The 15,888-nt window shown below is 37.4% G+C and overlaps 1 protein-coding gene across 1 annotated transcript in view; it reads right to left on the minus strand.

The window, feature by feature from the left end:
- Nucleotides 1-15,888, minus strand: part of LOC122792225 (CUB and sushi domain-containing protein 1-like) — a 3,080,606-nt gene that overhangs the window by 2,692,450 nt on the left and 372,268 nt on the right. The window contains exon 7 of the mRNA XM_044059969.1: nt 8,763-8,875. Within this exon, the coding sequence (XP_043915904.1) occupies nt 8,763-8,875 (113 nt within the window). The remainder of the gene's footprint in view (nt 1-8,762; nt 8,876-15,888) is intronic.

Raw genomic sequence — 15,888 nt, forward strand, 5'->3', positions numbered from 1 at the left:
ACTTCTGCTGTCCCAGTATCCTTTATTAAAACATATACATTTAATTCAGTTACAATAATACCTGTACATTTCTTTTCATTCCAGCAGGGTGCACTGTTGATACATTTTAACACAAGCAAAGCTCACAAATACATTTTAAGCAGAAGCATCCATACATATCAGTTTGATATACTAAGAACATACAATTATTTACAAAATTCTAGCTAGCTCTGCTGGCACAAGTCATACAGCCACTGCTATACTTCTCCTGGGATGGTTGGCAATACCTCCTATAGTCGCAACACTTAAAGCTTTGGTTTCCTTCCATCACTGTATACTACTACCATGAATTCAAATTATTTAGTATATTACTACAAATAATTATTTTTTTAACATTTTGCAGAACACTTGATTAGTTTAAAGCAAATCCATCCACAACCCCCTTTTCTCATTTTTGCACATAGGGTTGGGGTTTCACTTCGACAGTGACAATCATCTGGAGCAAATGTTCATATCACCAGGTTGCTAGCCCTGACATGGCTGTTCTTCCATATCACACACTCGCATGCACACTAAAGCAACCATTACCGTATAAATGCTTGTTACTGTGAACATGCATGAAAAACTTTGTATATTGTTTCTTTTTGAGGAGTATTTCTCTTTGCAACTGCTTTAAAAAGGAATGCTTTATCTACTTGGACTTTCCCAGTCAACAAATGCAAATAAATAAATAAATAGTCATACTCTTTATTTTTTTATGTCACATGAGAAAGGATTGGATGAAAACCACAAACTGATGGGTTCAGTAAAATAATTTATGCAGTGATGCATGTAATATAATTTTGCTAGATTTAGTAGCCCAACTCCCTTATGATATTCCTTTGCCTAATGACATTTTAACAATAAATTCAAACTAAACCTGGAGGTGGAATAGTGACACCTATTTAATCATATTTATACGTGACATGGTAGGAGATGGTGCACGCATACAGTTCTACCATCAATGTTTTCTTTTCCATTTATATTTTTATATGATTAGCACACATTTTAATCTGGGGAAAATATATCAGTGCACTGCATGAAACTAACAAGAGTCTATATTTTACTCCATGAATCAGAACTGCAAAATTAGCATCCTTAGATGTTTATATACAGGATCTTGCATGCTACTCATAAGCTAGAGGAGTGTGCAAAAACTTGCAGATATAAATGTATTGCTTAGAAAATAAGGCTCTATCCCATGCTTGCAATTATGAAGATTCATGATTCATGATTTATGAGGGCAAAGAGAATCTGCTCCAAGAAGGACAGGGTCAAAAATAAAGTCAACATTTAAGAACAGGGGTTCTCAAGAGTAGCAACTTAATAGAACTTGAAAATGTACATACATGTATATGTACACGTGTGTATTATTTACACACACACACACACACACACACACACACACACACACACACACACACACTCACACACACACACACACACACACAAATATATATATATATATATATATTTAAACAAACAAATCCAGCACTCAAAATAATGTCCAAAAAAGCAGCTTTTATTAGGCCAATGGCTTCTAAAACTCACAAACCAGTTTTGCTTAATCAAGCTTCATCAGTATGATCACAACTGTATAACTATATACAGTATATTGATAGGTCGGAGGTTGGCATAATAGTTAAAGTGCTCATCTTAGAGGCCCAAGGTGCAGGGTTTGATTCTCACATGAGGTAATTGGTTAAGTTTAAAATGGCCCGCAAGGGCAGTTAGCCTGGCGCTAACCTATGAACTACAAAACTGTATGGCAATTCTAAAATCACACATGTTTGCCGATCTTGGAAAAACACACACAAGTGCTACAAGTTTGCAGTGAAACTGAATAGAAGGCAACCAACATTTATTGACATAACACTGCTTCACTGCTCTGAGCTATAGTTTGTCACTGCAGCAATCAATGAACAGCAAATTTTATAAAATGCTGCAAAACTAAATTACTAAGTTTTGATGGAGTTGGACACAAAGAAGAAATACATTTTATACATAAAGACAGAGAGAGAGAGAGAGAGATCATAAGGACTATTTTGAAAAAGTTTGAATGGGGAAATATGCACAAGAAAATGAAAATGTGGCATTTTACATTCAATAGAGAATGCAAAAAGATGTATTGCATAGCATACTGGTATGTCATATGTTATTAGAAGTTTGCAAACTGTTACACTCAGACTTTAAACTGTCATGAACTGTTATGGTGGGGAATACTTTTAAAATCAGTTTAGGCATGGAAAACCATATCATGTTCACTGAGACCACTGGGGCCACTATTTAACATAAAGGAAGAGAAATCTAGGTGATAAGTGAAGAACACAAGAGAAATGTTTAATATTTTATAAGCAATCATAGTGTGCTGCGTGCTTAGCTGTACTTAAACCTAAAGTTTTATATGAAGATGAAGTATTAGAAATCTGGCTACCTATATATCTGTACCAGCAGTATAACAAATCGTTGTAAACATTTCATAAAAGTTAAGTATTGCTTGCTATTTCACATGTAAGGGCAAAAAATATATATATATTTTTTGCCTGTGAGAAATAGTGCTACGTATTCTATGAAGTAGAGGCCGCAGTAGTGCAGTGGTTAGCACTGTCGCCTCACAGCCAGAGGTTCTCTGGTTCAGTTCTCATCTGGAGCACCTTCTGTGCAGCATCTGCATGTCCTCCCCATGGTCGAGTGAATTTGAAGACATGCAGGTAGGTGTGTGCGTGTGTGGGTGTGCCTTCCTTGAAGGTTAGGTTGGCAATTTGCCACCGTAAAAACTCACTACCAATCGTTAGCCGACCAGAGTTCCACTGTGGTGAGTTTAAAAGGGAAAATTCCTGAAGTGTCTTACAGACCCTTAACTAAATGAGGTATTAAAACTCAAAACATTGCTAAATAAAAGGAAATGGGTTATGGCCTTTTTACGTAATTGCATTTTTGTTGAAATCTTTATTAATTTTGGCATTATGTTGACAAACCTGATATATGCAGTACCAGTACTTTGGTAATTTTAGGTATTTTTTTATAGCAAAATATTTTTAAACAAAGATGAATGTAAAGTTTTCACAGTGCATGCAGATACTTCCAACTTTGTATGACATACATTTTGGTGATACATTTTTTATTATTTTTTTGCTATAAGCACATGATGATATGATAGACAGTGCTAAAATATCTACAGATTAATAGAGTTAATTAATCCATATGTAAACTTTTAATGGTGAACACACTGGGCTGGATTCAGAAAGGAACACTACCAGAGGTAAGCTCTAATATTGGTTACGACCCTTTCTGATTCAGAGGTAGGCCCACAACAGTCATCTTATATGATCTGCAAGATCACTGTGGTGGATCATCTCTTAAATCCAGACTGCATGAGAATAATGCATGTGCTGCTCCCATGGAAATGTCTGTGATAATGTGTTTCTGGGAGGAGAGGCTTATTCTAATTAGCCCTGTTTTTTCCTCCTGGAAATGCCTGTGGTAAGACATTGTGGTTCTGTAAGTTAGCTCACTCAATTGCGTTAATTAAATTACCAAAAAGTTCATGTTCTCCTACTACATTTGATGGAAAGATCATGTTAGAGGTAACTGCTGGGTAGTGGTGGTGGGGGTGTGCATGTGTGTATTTGTATTGCTGCATGTGTGAGTGTATGCAGGGGGTTGAATGGTCTAAGGTGCTTGTGCACGTGCATGTGTGTGTCTGTATGTGAGTGTGTGTGTGTGTGTGTGTGTGTGTGTGTGTGTGTGTGTGTGTGTGTGTGTGTGTGTGTGTGTGTGTGTGTGTGTGTGTGTGTGTGTGTGTTTGTGTGTGTGTCTGCATGCCAATGCATAATATCTGCCTGGCTGGACACAATAAGATGGTTAGTCGGTGTGTGTGTGTGTGTGTGTGTGTGTGTGTGTGTGTGTGTGTGTGTGTGTGTGTGTGTGCGTGTGTGTGTGTGTGTGTGTGTGTGTGTGTGCGTGTGTGTGTGTCTATGTGAGATTTAAGAGGGGCGAGGCAAAAGGTCAAAGAATACATTTCTGACATTCTGTAAACTCAAGAACAGGTAGGAGGTATGTTTTTATATGAAGTTTGAATGAGTGTTTATGTGTAAGTGATAATGACTGAGGGGGGGAGCTTGTACCAATGCAATGCATGAGCGGCCAGAGGTGATTATAATTATCTGTAATTATAATTAGCTGTAAAACTATGCAATTCCAACACATGTAAATTTGCAAATGAGATCGTTCATCACTGTAGCTAATGTGTCTTTGAATAGCATTCGCTGCAATTTCAGAAGCAGCCCCTATTGTCCTTAGTTCCTAGCACTTTTGGTAGGATTCTTTCTGAATCCCAATGTATATCTGTAGTGAGACCAGTCATTTACTGTTTTTTTTTTAATTATTTACACTTTACTCTTAGAAAGGTTTCATACATTTACATACAGCAGTCTTGGGTTTCTTTTTTCTGAATGACTTAGGATACGCACTGCAATGTAATTGTACTTTACTTAAATTTGATGTTTGCTCTGTTTAGTATTTAAATACACATGCCTAGCAAGGCATGGTCACTGCAGTGACACTCTATGTGTTTAGCTTGTAAAATGGCATTAGAAGGGGGAAATGAAGTTGTAATTGTTTATTCTTATTTAAAGTCTACATGCTAAGAAGGAAATGTTATGAAGCTGTTGTAGTTTAAACAGGTGAAAAGAAAGACCATTGGAAAGCCAAGTCTTTTCTGATCAGTTAGTAAATTAAGTTTTTAAATGATAGAATGCTGCTATTCACACTGGGTAGTCAGTGAGATAAATGTTCTTTTTGTTTGGTGTTATTTGTAGCAAGTAAAGCATTTTTGTTTTCTTTTAGATATTGAATAATAATGTATGACCCATTTTCCTACTAGGTTCATGGAATACATTTTCCAATTGCCATCTTACTTGCTAAGGAGAGGAAATGAGACTTTCCTTGACCAAAATAGGAGCTTATGAATTTTTGATTTGGTATATTGTGTATGGAGCTGGAAATTTAAAGTTTGTTCTAGCCAAACATCCAGTTATTTAAAGGATTTAGTTGTTTGAAGGAGAGGGTGGTCACTACCATTGATATGTCTGTATGTGGAACCTTCAGAACCTTTTGTTTATATCTAACATTCTTGCATTAGAGTTTAGTTGTAATTAAGACTGGATTCATATTTTTAACTAATCAAATATCCTGCATATTTCAGCTTCTATCCGTTTTTTTAGATTACTGACATGAGAGGGAAGAGATCTATAAATTATCATGTCATCTTCAAACAGGATTAGGGGAAGAAGTGAATGATCTGAGAGGAATTTGTTTATAAATATGGATCAACACCCTTTTTGAATGTGTAGGGACAGGTGAGAGCTACATTGATGTTTGAAATTGAATTCCCTGTAAGTGAGTTTTTGAACCGCAGAGTGGCTTTGGGATTAAGGCCATACTCTTCAAGTGTGTCTTGTAATAAAGAATGGTTTTCAAAATAAAACAGACATACCTGTCATCTTCTTTGTTCAAGAATTCTAGACAAAGCTAAAAATAGTGAGAGGACAAAGTTCCAAAATCAAGATACTTTTATAAATATTAGCTGTTGTGTCTTTAGGCTTTTCCCGGTAAGGGGTCGCCACAGCGGAACTCCAGTCTGCTAATGATTGGCAGAAGATTTTTATGTGCCGAGTTGCCAGCTCTGATGCACAACCTCCAACGAAGGTACGCCCATTCACGCATGTCTCCACACAGAAGATGCTCTAGCTGAGAATCGAACAGGACAACATCTTACTGTGAGGCGACAACGCTACCGCAGCACTACCACCGCAGTATAAATATTAGTCTAATTCTCTTAAAATGTTATTATGAACAAAGTTTTCACATCAACATGCACTTTCTGAACAATGAACCTCTAACATCTGTCATTATTGACAGATGATGATCACCAATGACTTACCAGAAAAGCAAACAATTTATGAGGGACATTCTAGAAAATCAAGGACAGCTGAGATCCATGGATGCAGACATTGTTCAGTATTTTTTATCTGTTTAGTAGAATATTGCCTTTTAGTGTCCATTGGACCGTGCTTGTGGTATGGTTTCTTGATGATAATGACTGCTTTGATACATTCTAGAAATTGGGCATACACCAATTTTACTGTGATATTCCAAGAGTCAGTAAAATGGATATTGGTTGGTAGTTAGAGGGTGAATTAGGATTTCAAATTTTAGGGATTAGGTCCAGTTTATCATTTTTCTGTAAAGAGGGCATGGCATTGTGCCAGAGGGACAAGTTGTAAATACTTGCAGGATTTTAGAAAATGTAACAAAACAGTATTAGCTAGCTCTGGCCTAGATATGAATTTGTTCTATCTTGGCTTCGATACATATGAAATAAAATGTAGAAGTGAGTGTGTGTATGTGTGTGTGTGTGTGTGTGTGTGTGTGTGTGTGTGTGTGTGTGTGTGTGTGTGTGTGTGTGTGTGTGTATGAGATGCTTTGAATCTGAAGCTATCTGCAGGATGAAAAATTAAGAGAAAATGAAATAATTCATTAGGAAACCACAAGCAGACAGAGGACCATAAGAGTTTTCAGTTCACGTTTTTAAAGACTTATCTGTCATCAGAAGTGGTTTGGCTGTTTTATAAGACTGTTTATTTTCTGGGAAGACTTTCTGTTTGACTCATTAATATGGTAGATTGTTTTCAGAGTGAGATTCTTTTATGTTTATATTCCATCTTTCTTGCTTACCTACAAGGAAGAGCAAATCTGTTTTGATTCTCAGGGCTGATGGAATGCTTCCAGTGGGTCATTGTTTTGTTATTTAGGCCAAGGAAGGTTTTAAGTTATTTTCCTTTCTACTTGTTGTTTTTTTTTTCTCCTTTTTGCAAAAATGGGAAACAATTTGTTTTGAATATAAACAAGTATGAGAATTATTGTATTGCACGCTTCATTGTCCCCTTTGAAAGACAGATCAGACTACCAGTCAACATTTACTATTTGCTATGGGTTATGTAATTTGTAGAAGGTATTTGGAGATATGGACCTAAAGGAGATTTTTATAAGGGGAGATGAGCTTTGTAAAAGTCTTTATTTTAGAATGTTACATGGCAGTGACAGCTACAGGGTAAGAGATTAATGGATAATGAGGAGATATCATGGAAATTTTGTTAGTAATAAGATCTACGATAAAATGGCTCTGAGGTCAGGTCTGATTGACTTATCTAGAGTTTTCACCAGTCCTATCAGGTCTGAAAGGAATTTGTTAACATTGTTTTTGTATGGACATAGGAGATTAACTCTGAAGTCACTCTGCATGGCTGGACTTTTATATTGGTAGGCTCCAGCTACGATTTGATGTATAAGGTATTGGAACTTTTCTGGGGTGGAGAGTAATGAGTGATAAGCAATACCCAAGAGAAGAATGAGGCATTTATAGGTGTATGGTAATAATTAAGCAATATGGTGCATATTCTTTGTGGAGGATGTTTGACTACAGAAATGTATTTATGAATTTGTTTTATAAAGGATATGTACACCGCCATCTATTCTAATTCCTGGGTGTATACTGTAAGTGCATTTGCACCCTGAAAAGAAGGTGAAAATGTTGTTGATATAGGATTCATTGACTGTCAGAAATGAGATATCTGCAACTGAAAGAAGTTACAAACCTCTTCTAATTTGTTTTTCATACTTTTTGAATTGACTGAAGCAAGATAAAGGCATGTGGTTCCTTATAGCAGGGTGATGTTTGCAGAAGGGATCTTACTTATTTTAATATTACCCTTTAGTAGAAGAAAAATAACTCGGGTTAACCTGCACAGAATATGTACAATTTATGATATATTGTATTATGCTAAGTTTTCTGAAGAACTCAGTTGCTGATTGATATTTTAGAGTGCGTAAAATAAGTGGCATAAATTCACCTAAGGGCTTCAACAGCTTCACCAGCAAAGATTTACTGCATCCTCCTCTTTGTTACTCTTCTCATTAGCAAATTGTAATAATTACCGTCACTTGTAACACAAACATAATAATTACAATCTAATAATCATTAAATCGATAGAAATGAGCCACCTTTATATTTTGACCAACTTATTTTCTATTATAACTTCTTGCTTAAGGTTAATCATGCTGCAATATTCATTGCCATTTCAAAAGTGCTCTTTATTGCATTACCAAACATTGTAAAAGAATGTGTAAAGAATGTGCAGTGAAATATAGTCATGTAAACATAAATAATGCAAAATGTGAACACTGATTGCACTTCCAAAGGTTAAGTGTCAGAAGCAATTTTGTTTTCAGCATGAGATGTGAAGAATTTCACATGCTGTTTTTAATGGATGAAAGTATAGCATCTTGAGTAGAAAATGACTCATTTACATTTGTACCATCAGCTCCCAGATCACTCATGACAGGAACTCATTTGTCTGATGTGATGAATTAAGTCAACACAGAGCATGCACCCACCAAGTCTGAAATGTCTTAAGTTAATATATGTCAAAGCAGCCGCATGCTGGAGGGCTGATGGATGAAACGATGATGACATGGTGACCTTTAACCCTTTGAAGCAGAGTGAATAAAGGAAACACTTTATGGCAGTACAGTTTTATGGGCTTGAAAATGTTAAGTCCAGTAAACAATGTTAAGTCGATATTCATTAATGAGCTACAAAAATTTGAAGAGAACATTTGCACAGCAAAATACAGCTTATTATGCAAGATTTGCTCCCTGTTTATTACAGATCGCCAAATTACCTTCATAAATAGCTTTGAATCCTAAAGAGCTGCTGGTTCCATCTGTTTGGAATATGAGCCACATCTGATGGTTCGTGCTGACAATAAGATCAGGAACAGTGGTGCCCGTTAATCTGTTAAAATGTTTAAAATAAGTGCATACATTTTATATAGGAACAAAATCAGCATACAGCAATACAACAAAGCAATACTGAAATCAAACATCAATATGTAGAATCTAGAAAGAAATAATGTCAGGTCTTATTTCCCAAAATTGACTTTGTATAACCGCTAGTTATTGTAAAGCGATGTCTCCAGACAAAGCATATTATTTTTCTTGGAGAGTTTTAATTATTTCACATAATGTTTGTATTTAGTTTGCAGCAAACATATTTTCTTAAATAAAGAAACATTAAAGCCATGGTATGTTGAACTTTATTACACTGCCCAGACAGAAGTAATTACATTCATTGTAATACTGTAGAATACATAATAATAGCAATATGGCATGCTTCTGATATGGTGAAATCCAGAATATAATCTCTACTTTATTTCAAGCAACTCACATCATATATAGCTAATTACTCTCTTATATGTCTTATAATTAACATGGCATAAATAAAATAGTAAGACAAAGTTGGTAGGTAGATATCTTGATTTCTTACAAATATCATTCATAACTACACATTTGTTTGTGTACAAAATTTATTTCAGATGTCATTTTCTTTTTTCTGTTTTAGTTTGGAGTCACCTTTTCTAACATACTTTTCCTTCTAATAAAGTAGTGCATTCTTACAATGTTTTAAATACATCTCTGAGATAACATAGACCTCCAGTTAATATGCATCTCTGACCGTGAAAACAATTCAGTTCTTTTCTTTGGAATGCATCTCATGTTAAAATTGAAGAAATTGCAGTAACAAAGTAATAACCACCGGTCTTTCCTAGAAGTGAGAAGCCTTTAACACATGAACACTAAAAGGCTGTCCTAATGAGAATCTATCACAAAAAGGTTTTATAGATTCATAGATTAGGTTCACAGGTTTTCTTTTACAAGTTCCATTGTTCACTTTCTGGTATGTCTTACTTTGAAGGCCTTTAAACAACATTTGACCAGCCAGTGCCATGACTTCCTAAGCTCCTGGGGGGGGGGGTCACATCACCCTTCCCTATATTAGTACAAACCAACTATGTAGATCGTCAGATCTCTTATATACGATATATGTACTAAGTTGAAAGCACCCTAATGGTATGACAGTTTTGAAATTAATCACTGTGATTGTTATTGTAAAGGTTATTGTAATCACCCTGTACTCGCACCTGTCAGTACACCAGTGACTCTGTTACTTCAAATGAATTATTCTGGCACCACTGTCACTGTAGCTTGTCAACAGTCAATGCAGAATGATATAAACTGAGGTGCTATCATCAAAATTGTGTTTATTTTTAGCTGGTCTTAGTTCAACAGTACAATATACTCAGCACGGCACTGCAACTTCAGAACTAAATAACTAAATACAGGAAACAGGCATTTTTTATATGTGTCAAATTATTATTTTATCACCATCTTATACAGTGCTCTTTCTTTTTCTGCTTGTGCAGGTCAGGTGCTTGGTCACACAAAGTCTATGGTAACAGCATTGAAACAAATGCAAAAGAATCTGGAATATGCATTATAAAGACTCACTTGCATTATACAAGAAGATGCACCTACTAATTTTTTTTTAATAAAACGACTTGAAATTAATAAGAAAAAATATATAATAGTCAATTTAATTATCTCTTAAAGGAATAGACAGGCACAGTGGCAGCAATGAAAGTCAACTGCAACAACTGCAGTCTAGGAAAAACAACCATAAGGAATAAATCTACTATTGCGGGAATACTAGATAGTGTAGATGTTTTTATTTGCTGATTTTCTTGCAGCTGTACTTCAGAATTAGAGCACACCCAGAGTCTAACAAGCTGCATAAGAATTGATTAGTCTACTAAGTGGTCTTAATACAAGGTTTCATGTGCTAACCAGTGCCATGTAGAATATAATTTCCGCCAAATCATAGCATTCATACCTTTTCTTTCCTGGATGGCCTAAGTCCCTCTGCAACTAAACCTGGTTATGCATCTTAACCTGTTTTACAAGGACTAGTCAGAAAAAGTAAACTAGCAGTGGTAAGCATTTGATCCTTTATAAAAGATTCTCGGCATTGGCTACAAGTGCACCCTGTGGGCTGTAAGCTTCACAGTAGCATGTAATGACACCTACAATGTTTCACACTGAGTCTCATTGCTAACCTGACAGGTTCTTCCAGAAAGATAATCAACTACCTGGTCAAAATCACTTTTTTTGCAGGAAAGTGTGATGATCTGAAATGGTCTGCCAGCCACTGGTACCATCTGCGCAGCAGTTCAGCTCTGACTACAGCGCTGACCTGATATAAGAGAGCTTAGGAGGCAACAAAAGCAACATCTGAAGTGAAAGAACTGACTAGATCTACACATGTTGAAGATAACAAAATCAACACAGGAATGGAAGCAAATTAGGTCTCTCTTAGTTCTATTATAGTTTCAGCCATGCTGACTTGATTTTAAAAGCAGGTAAAGGTACACATAATACTGCATCATTTGAAAGCTCTGCAAAAAAATCAATAGTGAACATATGTCCATAGCAGAATGGCCCAAAATTGAAATGGTTACCACCTGTAAGACATAACTGGATGGATGAAACATTAAGATAACCTACAGGGGAAAGCAATACACAGACCAAGAATATATTGTTAAAGTATGACAACCAGCCTAGCAGTTTGTTACAATTTACATGCTGCCATGTTCACATGTCTGTGCTTTTTCCCCCTACAGCTGTTTGTCTTACTGTTAAACTAATACATTGGGTTACTAAAACATAAATAAAGTCTTTACTCATAGTACATGGAGCCAAGGCTTTAATTCAGAACATTGGAATGGCCCGCAGATATGGAATCCAATATCCTCAGATTATCCTTCACCATATGTCATAACTCCAACAAGTGAATCAACTTGATCAGATCTCTTTGTAGACTACTGCAAACAAGTATTTGTATTATGTGGGTCTTGTCTGTGTAAGTAAAAACTGCACACTGACGTTGCTTTATCACCATAATCTTCATCATCATCATCTTAATGTTCTAACAGTGGTTTTCCATTGTAATTCTGTTTTAATTTCTCCAAGTCTTTTGGGTTTCTAATATCGTTGATGGGAATGGATCTGATTCCTAAGTCAAAGTATGATTAAAGGTCTTGAAATTAGTATTGTTTCAATCTTTGATGTTAGCCTAAAGTCTTTGCAGCACCTGCAATGTGCCCAGGACTGACATCTTCTGCAATTCCTACAGAGTTACATTTATCAGTAGCATATCAAAATAACACTGTAAATTATTTTGAGGCCCATTGCTCATACTACCACTGGAACTGTCTGCATAAAGTTTTTCATGAACCTGTTGTATTAATGAACACATATTTGCATTTGAAGCTTTTGCAATTTTTTCCTCTAATTTTCTGGCAAAGGCTCTTGGCTCCCCCATAGTGCCTTTTTTAGGCAAGTCATGAGCACAAAATTACCAATGTGAAAAATTCTTCTAAACAAAATTTAAAGCTCATGCTGCTAAATGCTAGGAGTCTTAGCATGAAACTGCACTCATTGCAAGCTTTCCTCACCCTGGAGGATGCTGACATTTGTGCAGTCACTGAGACCTGGTTTAAAACTGTGGAGCACACCCCAGCTTTACCAGGTTACTCATCCTAATATACTTTCAACCCCAAATGGAGGCCTACAAAGCCAAAGGAGGTGAAGTTTCAATATTAATCAAATACATAAACACCTCCAGGCTGATCAAACAGTATGACACACAGGAGACACTCCAAGAGCAGTTAACTGCTGACATAGCACCTATTCAAATCATAGCTAGCTACAGACCCCCAACCATGACTCAGGATGCCCACACCGCCTATCTGGACTTACTTGAATCCATCAAGATTCAATCCTCTACTCTGATCCTGGGTGACTTTAACTACCCAACCATAGAGTGGAAAACCTATTCTAGCTCAAACATGAATACCCAGAGATTCCTCGACTTTGTCAATGCCAGTGCATTGGTTTAGGTGGATGACACCCCCACAAGAGGTGAAAATATCCTGAACCTGGTACTAATTAACATGAATAGCCACTGTAGCACCCCTACAGTGTCATCCTCCTTGGTAAGATCCAACCATAAAGCAATCACTTTCGAAGCCACTCCCCTGACCCCCCCCCCCCGGTCAGGCTCAAACAAAAAAGTTTTCCAAAGCTGACTACAATCTCCTGAGAGCAGGTATAAGCAGCGTCACAGCCACCATCCCTTCAGTTGGAACTAGCACTAATGTCCAAGCCTACACCAAAAATCAGTATGAGCACCTACATAGCTGTATGGACTCAGCAATACCTGACAGGACCAAATCATCTTCCTCAAGGAAGAGTAAACTTGCCTGGTGAACAACAGCAATAAATAAACTGTATAATAAAAGGAAAACATTGCAGTCCAGGACCAAGAAGGAACAGGTGCCAAGTTGTATGCAATCTCTCCTTTGTCTGAATAAGCAAATAAGGTCACTTGTAAAATCCTCTAAGGCTAACTTTGAGTCCAAATTGGCCACATCCACAAAGGACAATCAAAAGTCTTTCTTCACATACATCCGCAATCTCAAATAACACCCAAATCTGCTCTGACCTGGTGGTCAAGAACACCATATACACAAATGCTGTAGACATATCCAACATGCTGGCAGAAAAGTTCAGTGAAAACTTCACCTCCTGTCCCCCCCCATCGGTAAACCAGGACATCCCTAACACCTGCCCCCCTCCCCTCATCACCAGGGAGCATGTCTTTAATGCCCTCTCAAAGGCAAAAAATACGGTCTCCATGAGATATGACAACATCCCTGGTTGCATCCTACATGAACTCAGGCATGAGCCTTCAGCTCCATTAGGCACCCTATTCAACCAAAGCCTAAGCACCAACTTTGACCCAGCCGAATGGAAGACTGACACTGTCATCTCTCTATACAAAGGTGGAGCATCCACTCACCCAGGCAATTACAGGCCCATCAGCCTAACTAGCCTTATCTGCAAGGTCATGGAATGCATTATCATGGACTTTATAAACAAGGACAGTGGCAACCTCCAAATGCTTGACCCCACACAGTTTAGTTTTGTCAAAGGGAGATCATGCCTGTTAAACTTGGTCGACATCTTTGAAACAGTCACCAAAGCCATGTACGAGGGGAGGATGGTGCACACCACCTACCTTGACCTAGCCAAAGTCTTTGAGACTATTCCCCACTCAGGCATAATCAATAAAATCTCCCGGCTAGGCATCAACCCGTATGTTACCAGATGGGTTGCTAACTGGCTCACTGATAAAACCCACTAAGTCAAAATAGGGGAAGTCACCTCTAGTAGTTGATCCATAATGAGCAGTGTACCCCCAAGGATCGGTCTTGGGGCCTCTACTGTTTGGGATATACTTTTCCAAACTGCAAGACAAAACCAGTGGGTTGTGGCTGAGCAAGTTTGCAGATGACTGCAATCTGGACACTGTCTTAAGTTCCCTTAGTGATGTGAACATCCTCCAAGATGGCCTTACCCAAACTAATGACTGGTGCCAGCAAATGCATCATTATCCTCTTTGGGGAAAATGGCATCCCCACTAATTATCACATTAATAATGATGTACTAAGCATGCAATCAGTCATGAGGGACTTGGGCACCCAGGTTGATAGCAACCTGACTTCTGGCCACCCCGTTGTCTCCTTTGTACAGAAGGCTTTCTACATGGCCCATCTCATAAGTAAGGGTATTTCATCCAGGAACAAGGAGGTCATAACATCCCTGTACTCCTCCCTTTTCAGACCAGTTATTGAGTACAAAGCCCCCTCTGGCATATACCATGCCCCCTTTGGCATAAATTGACAAGCACATACAGCAGCTGGAGAGACGACAGAGGTTCTTGACCAGGAAAATCCAGGGTCTCAAACACCTATCCTATACAGATAGGCTAAAAGCTAAAAGCCCTGTCCCTCTACTCAGTCTCATCTCATACAGACTGCTAAGAGGTGACCTGTGTCTGGCATACAAGGCCATTTCAGACCCAGCCTTGATGGAGTTGCTGCATATCCATAAGTCAAACTCCACCTGCGCAACCCACACACAAGGCCTCAACCTGGTCTTTGACATTAATAGAGCTTGTTGGTGGGAAAGATTTGTGTCCCAAAGACTCCCCATCTGTGGAATAAACTTCCTCTCCATATCAAGCAGAGTACCTAACTAGCGCATTTTAAGAGGAACCTGAACAACTGGATGTAAAACTGAAAATACACAGCTGGGACCCCACCTGTGTCGCTGCTGGATGGGGAAACAGGTGCTGACTTTGTGGGAACATGGGTGAAAGTCTTGCCTAGTCTTATAGGAGCATCTGGGTCAATAGCCTAGTATTATCCTATGAACCTATGAATATCTTCTATCCAGAAATTCTGGGCTTCTTGCATAATAGTAGTGATACATAGTTTCTTTCTTATCTTCAGTAGTCCACTATATCACCTTTATGGTTCTTCTTTGGCCTGACAGTTTTTAATGTTTTGTTTGGACTACTAATATGTACACCCAAAAAGACACCAACCTAGTTAACAAGAGGAAGAACAATACTCCTCCTTAAGAGTGAACCTAGAAGCTATCCTAAAATGTGTCTGTCTCTCTCTTTTTTTTTTTTTTTTTTTTGGTGGCGTTTCTATTCCTTTTGCTTTGTTTCCCAATTCTCTATACAACAAATTGTTTATTTTTCATTTTCATTTATATTTATCTGTATATCTTCTAAGTTTTTTTGCCTGTACTGATATCTTTAGTTTATTATTTGTAATAGTGCATGATAGATCCTGGTCTGTTGTAATATTTTCCTTGATCTGTTCCTTCTTCTATGCTCTTCTAACAGTGACACTTCTTGTGTTAATTACTTTATAGTTTTCTCTACTGATACTTCCATGATGGCATTTGATTTCTTCTTCCCCTGTATTTTTGTTGTAAGACTTTAACTGTTATTAATTTAGCTGCACAGTAATATATCCTATTTGCTTCTGTTACATC

The sequence above is a fragment of the Protopterus annectens genome, chromosome 1.part2 (assembly GCF_019279795.1).
Source record: "Protopterus annectens isolate FY-2018-M chromosome 1.part2, PAN1.0, whole genome shotgun sequence".
Classification (NCBI taxonomy): Eukaryota; Metazoa; Chordata; order Ceratodontiformes; family Protopteridae; genus Protopterus; species Protopterus annectens.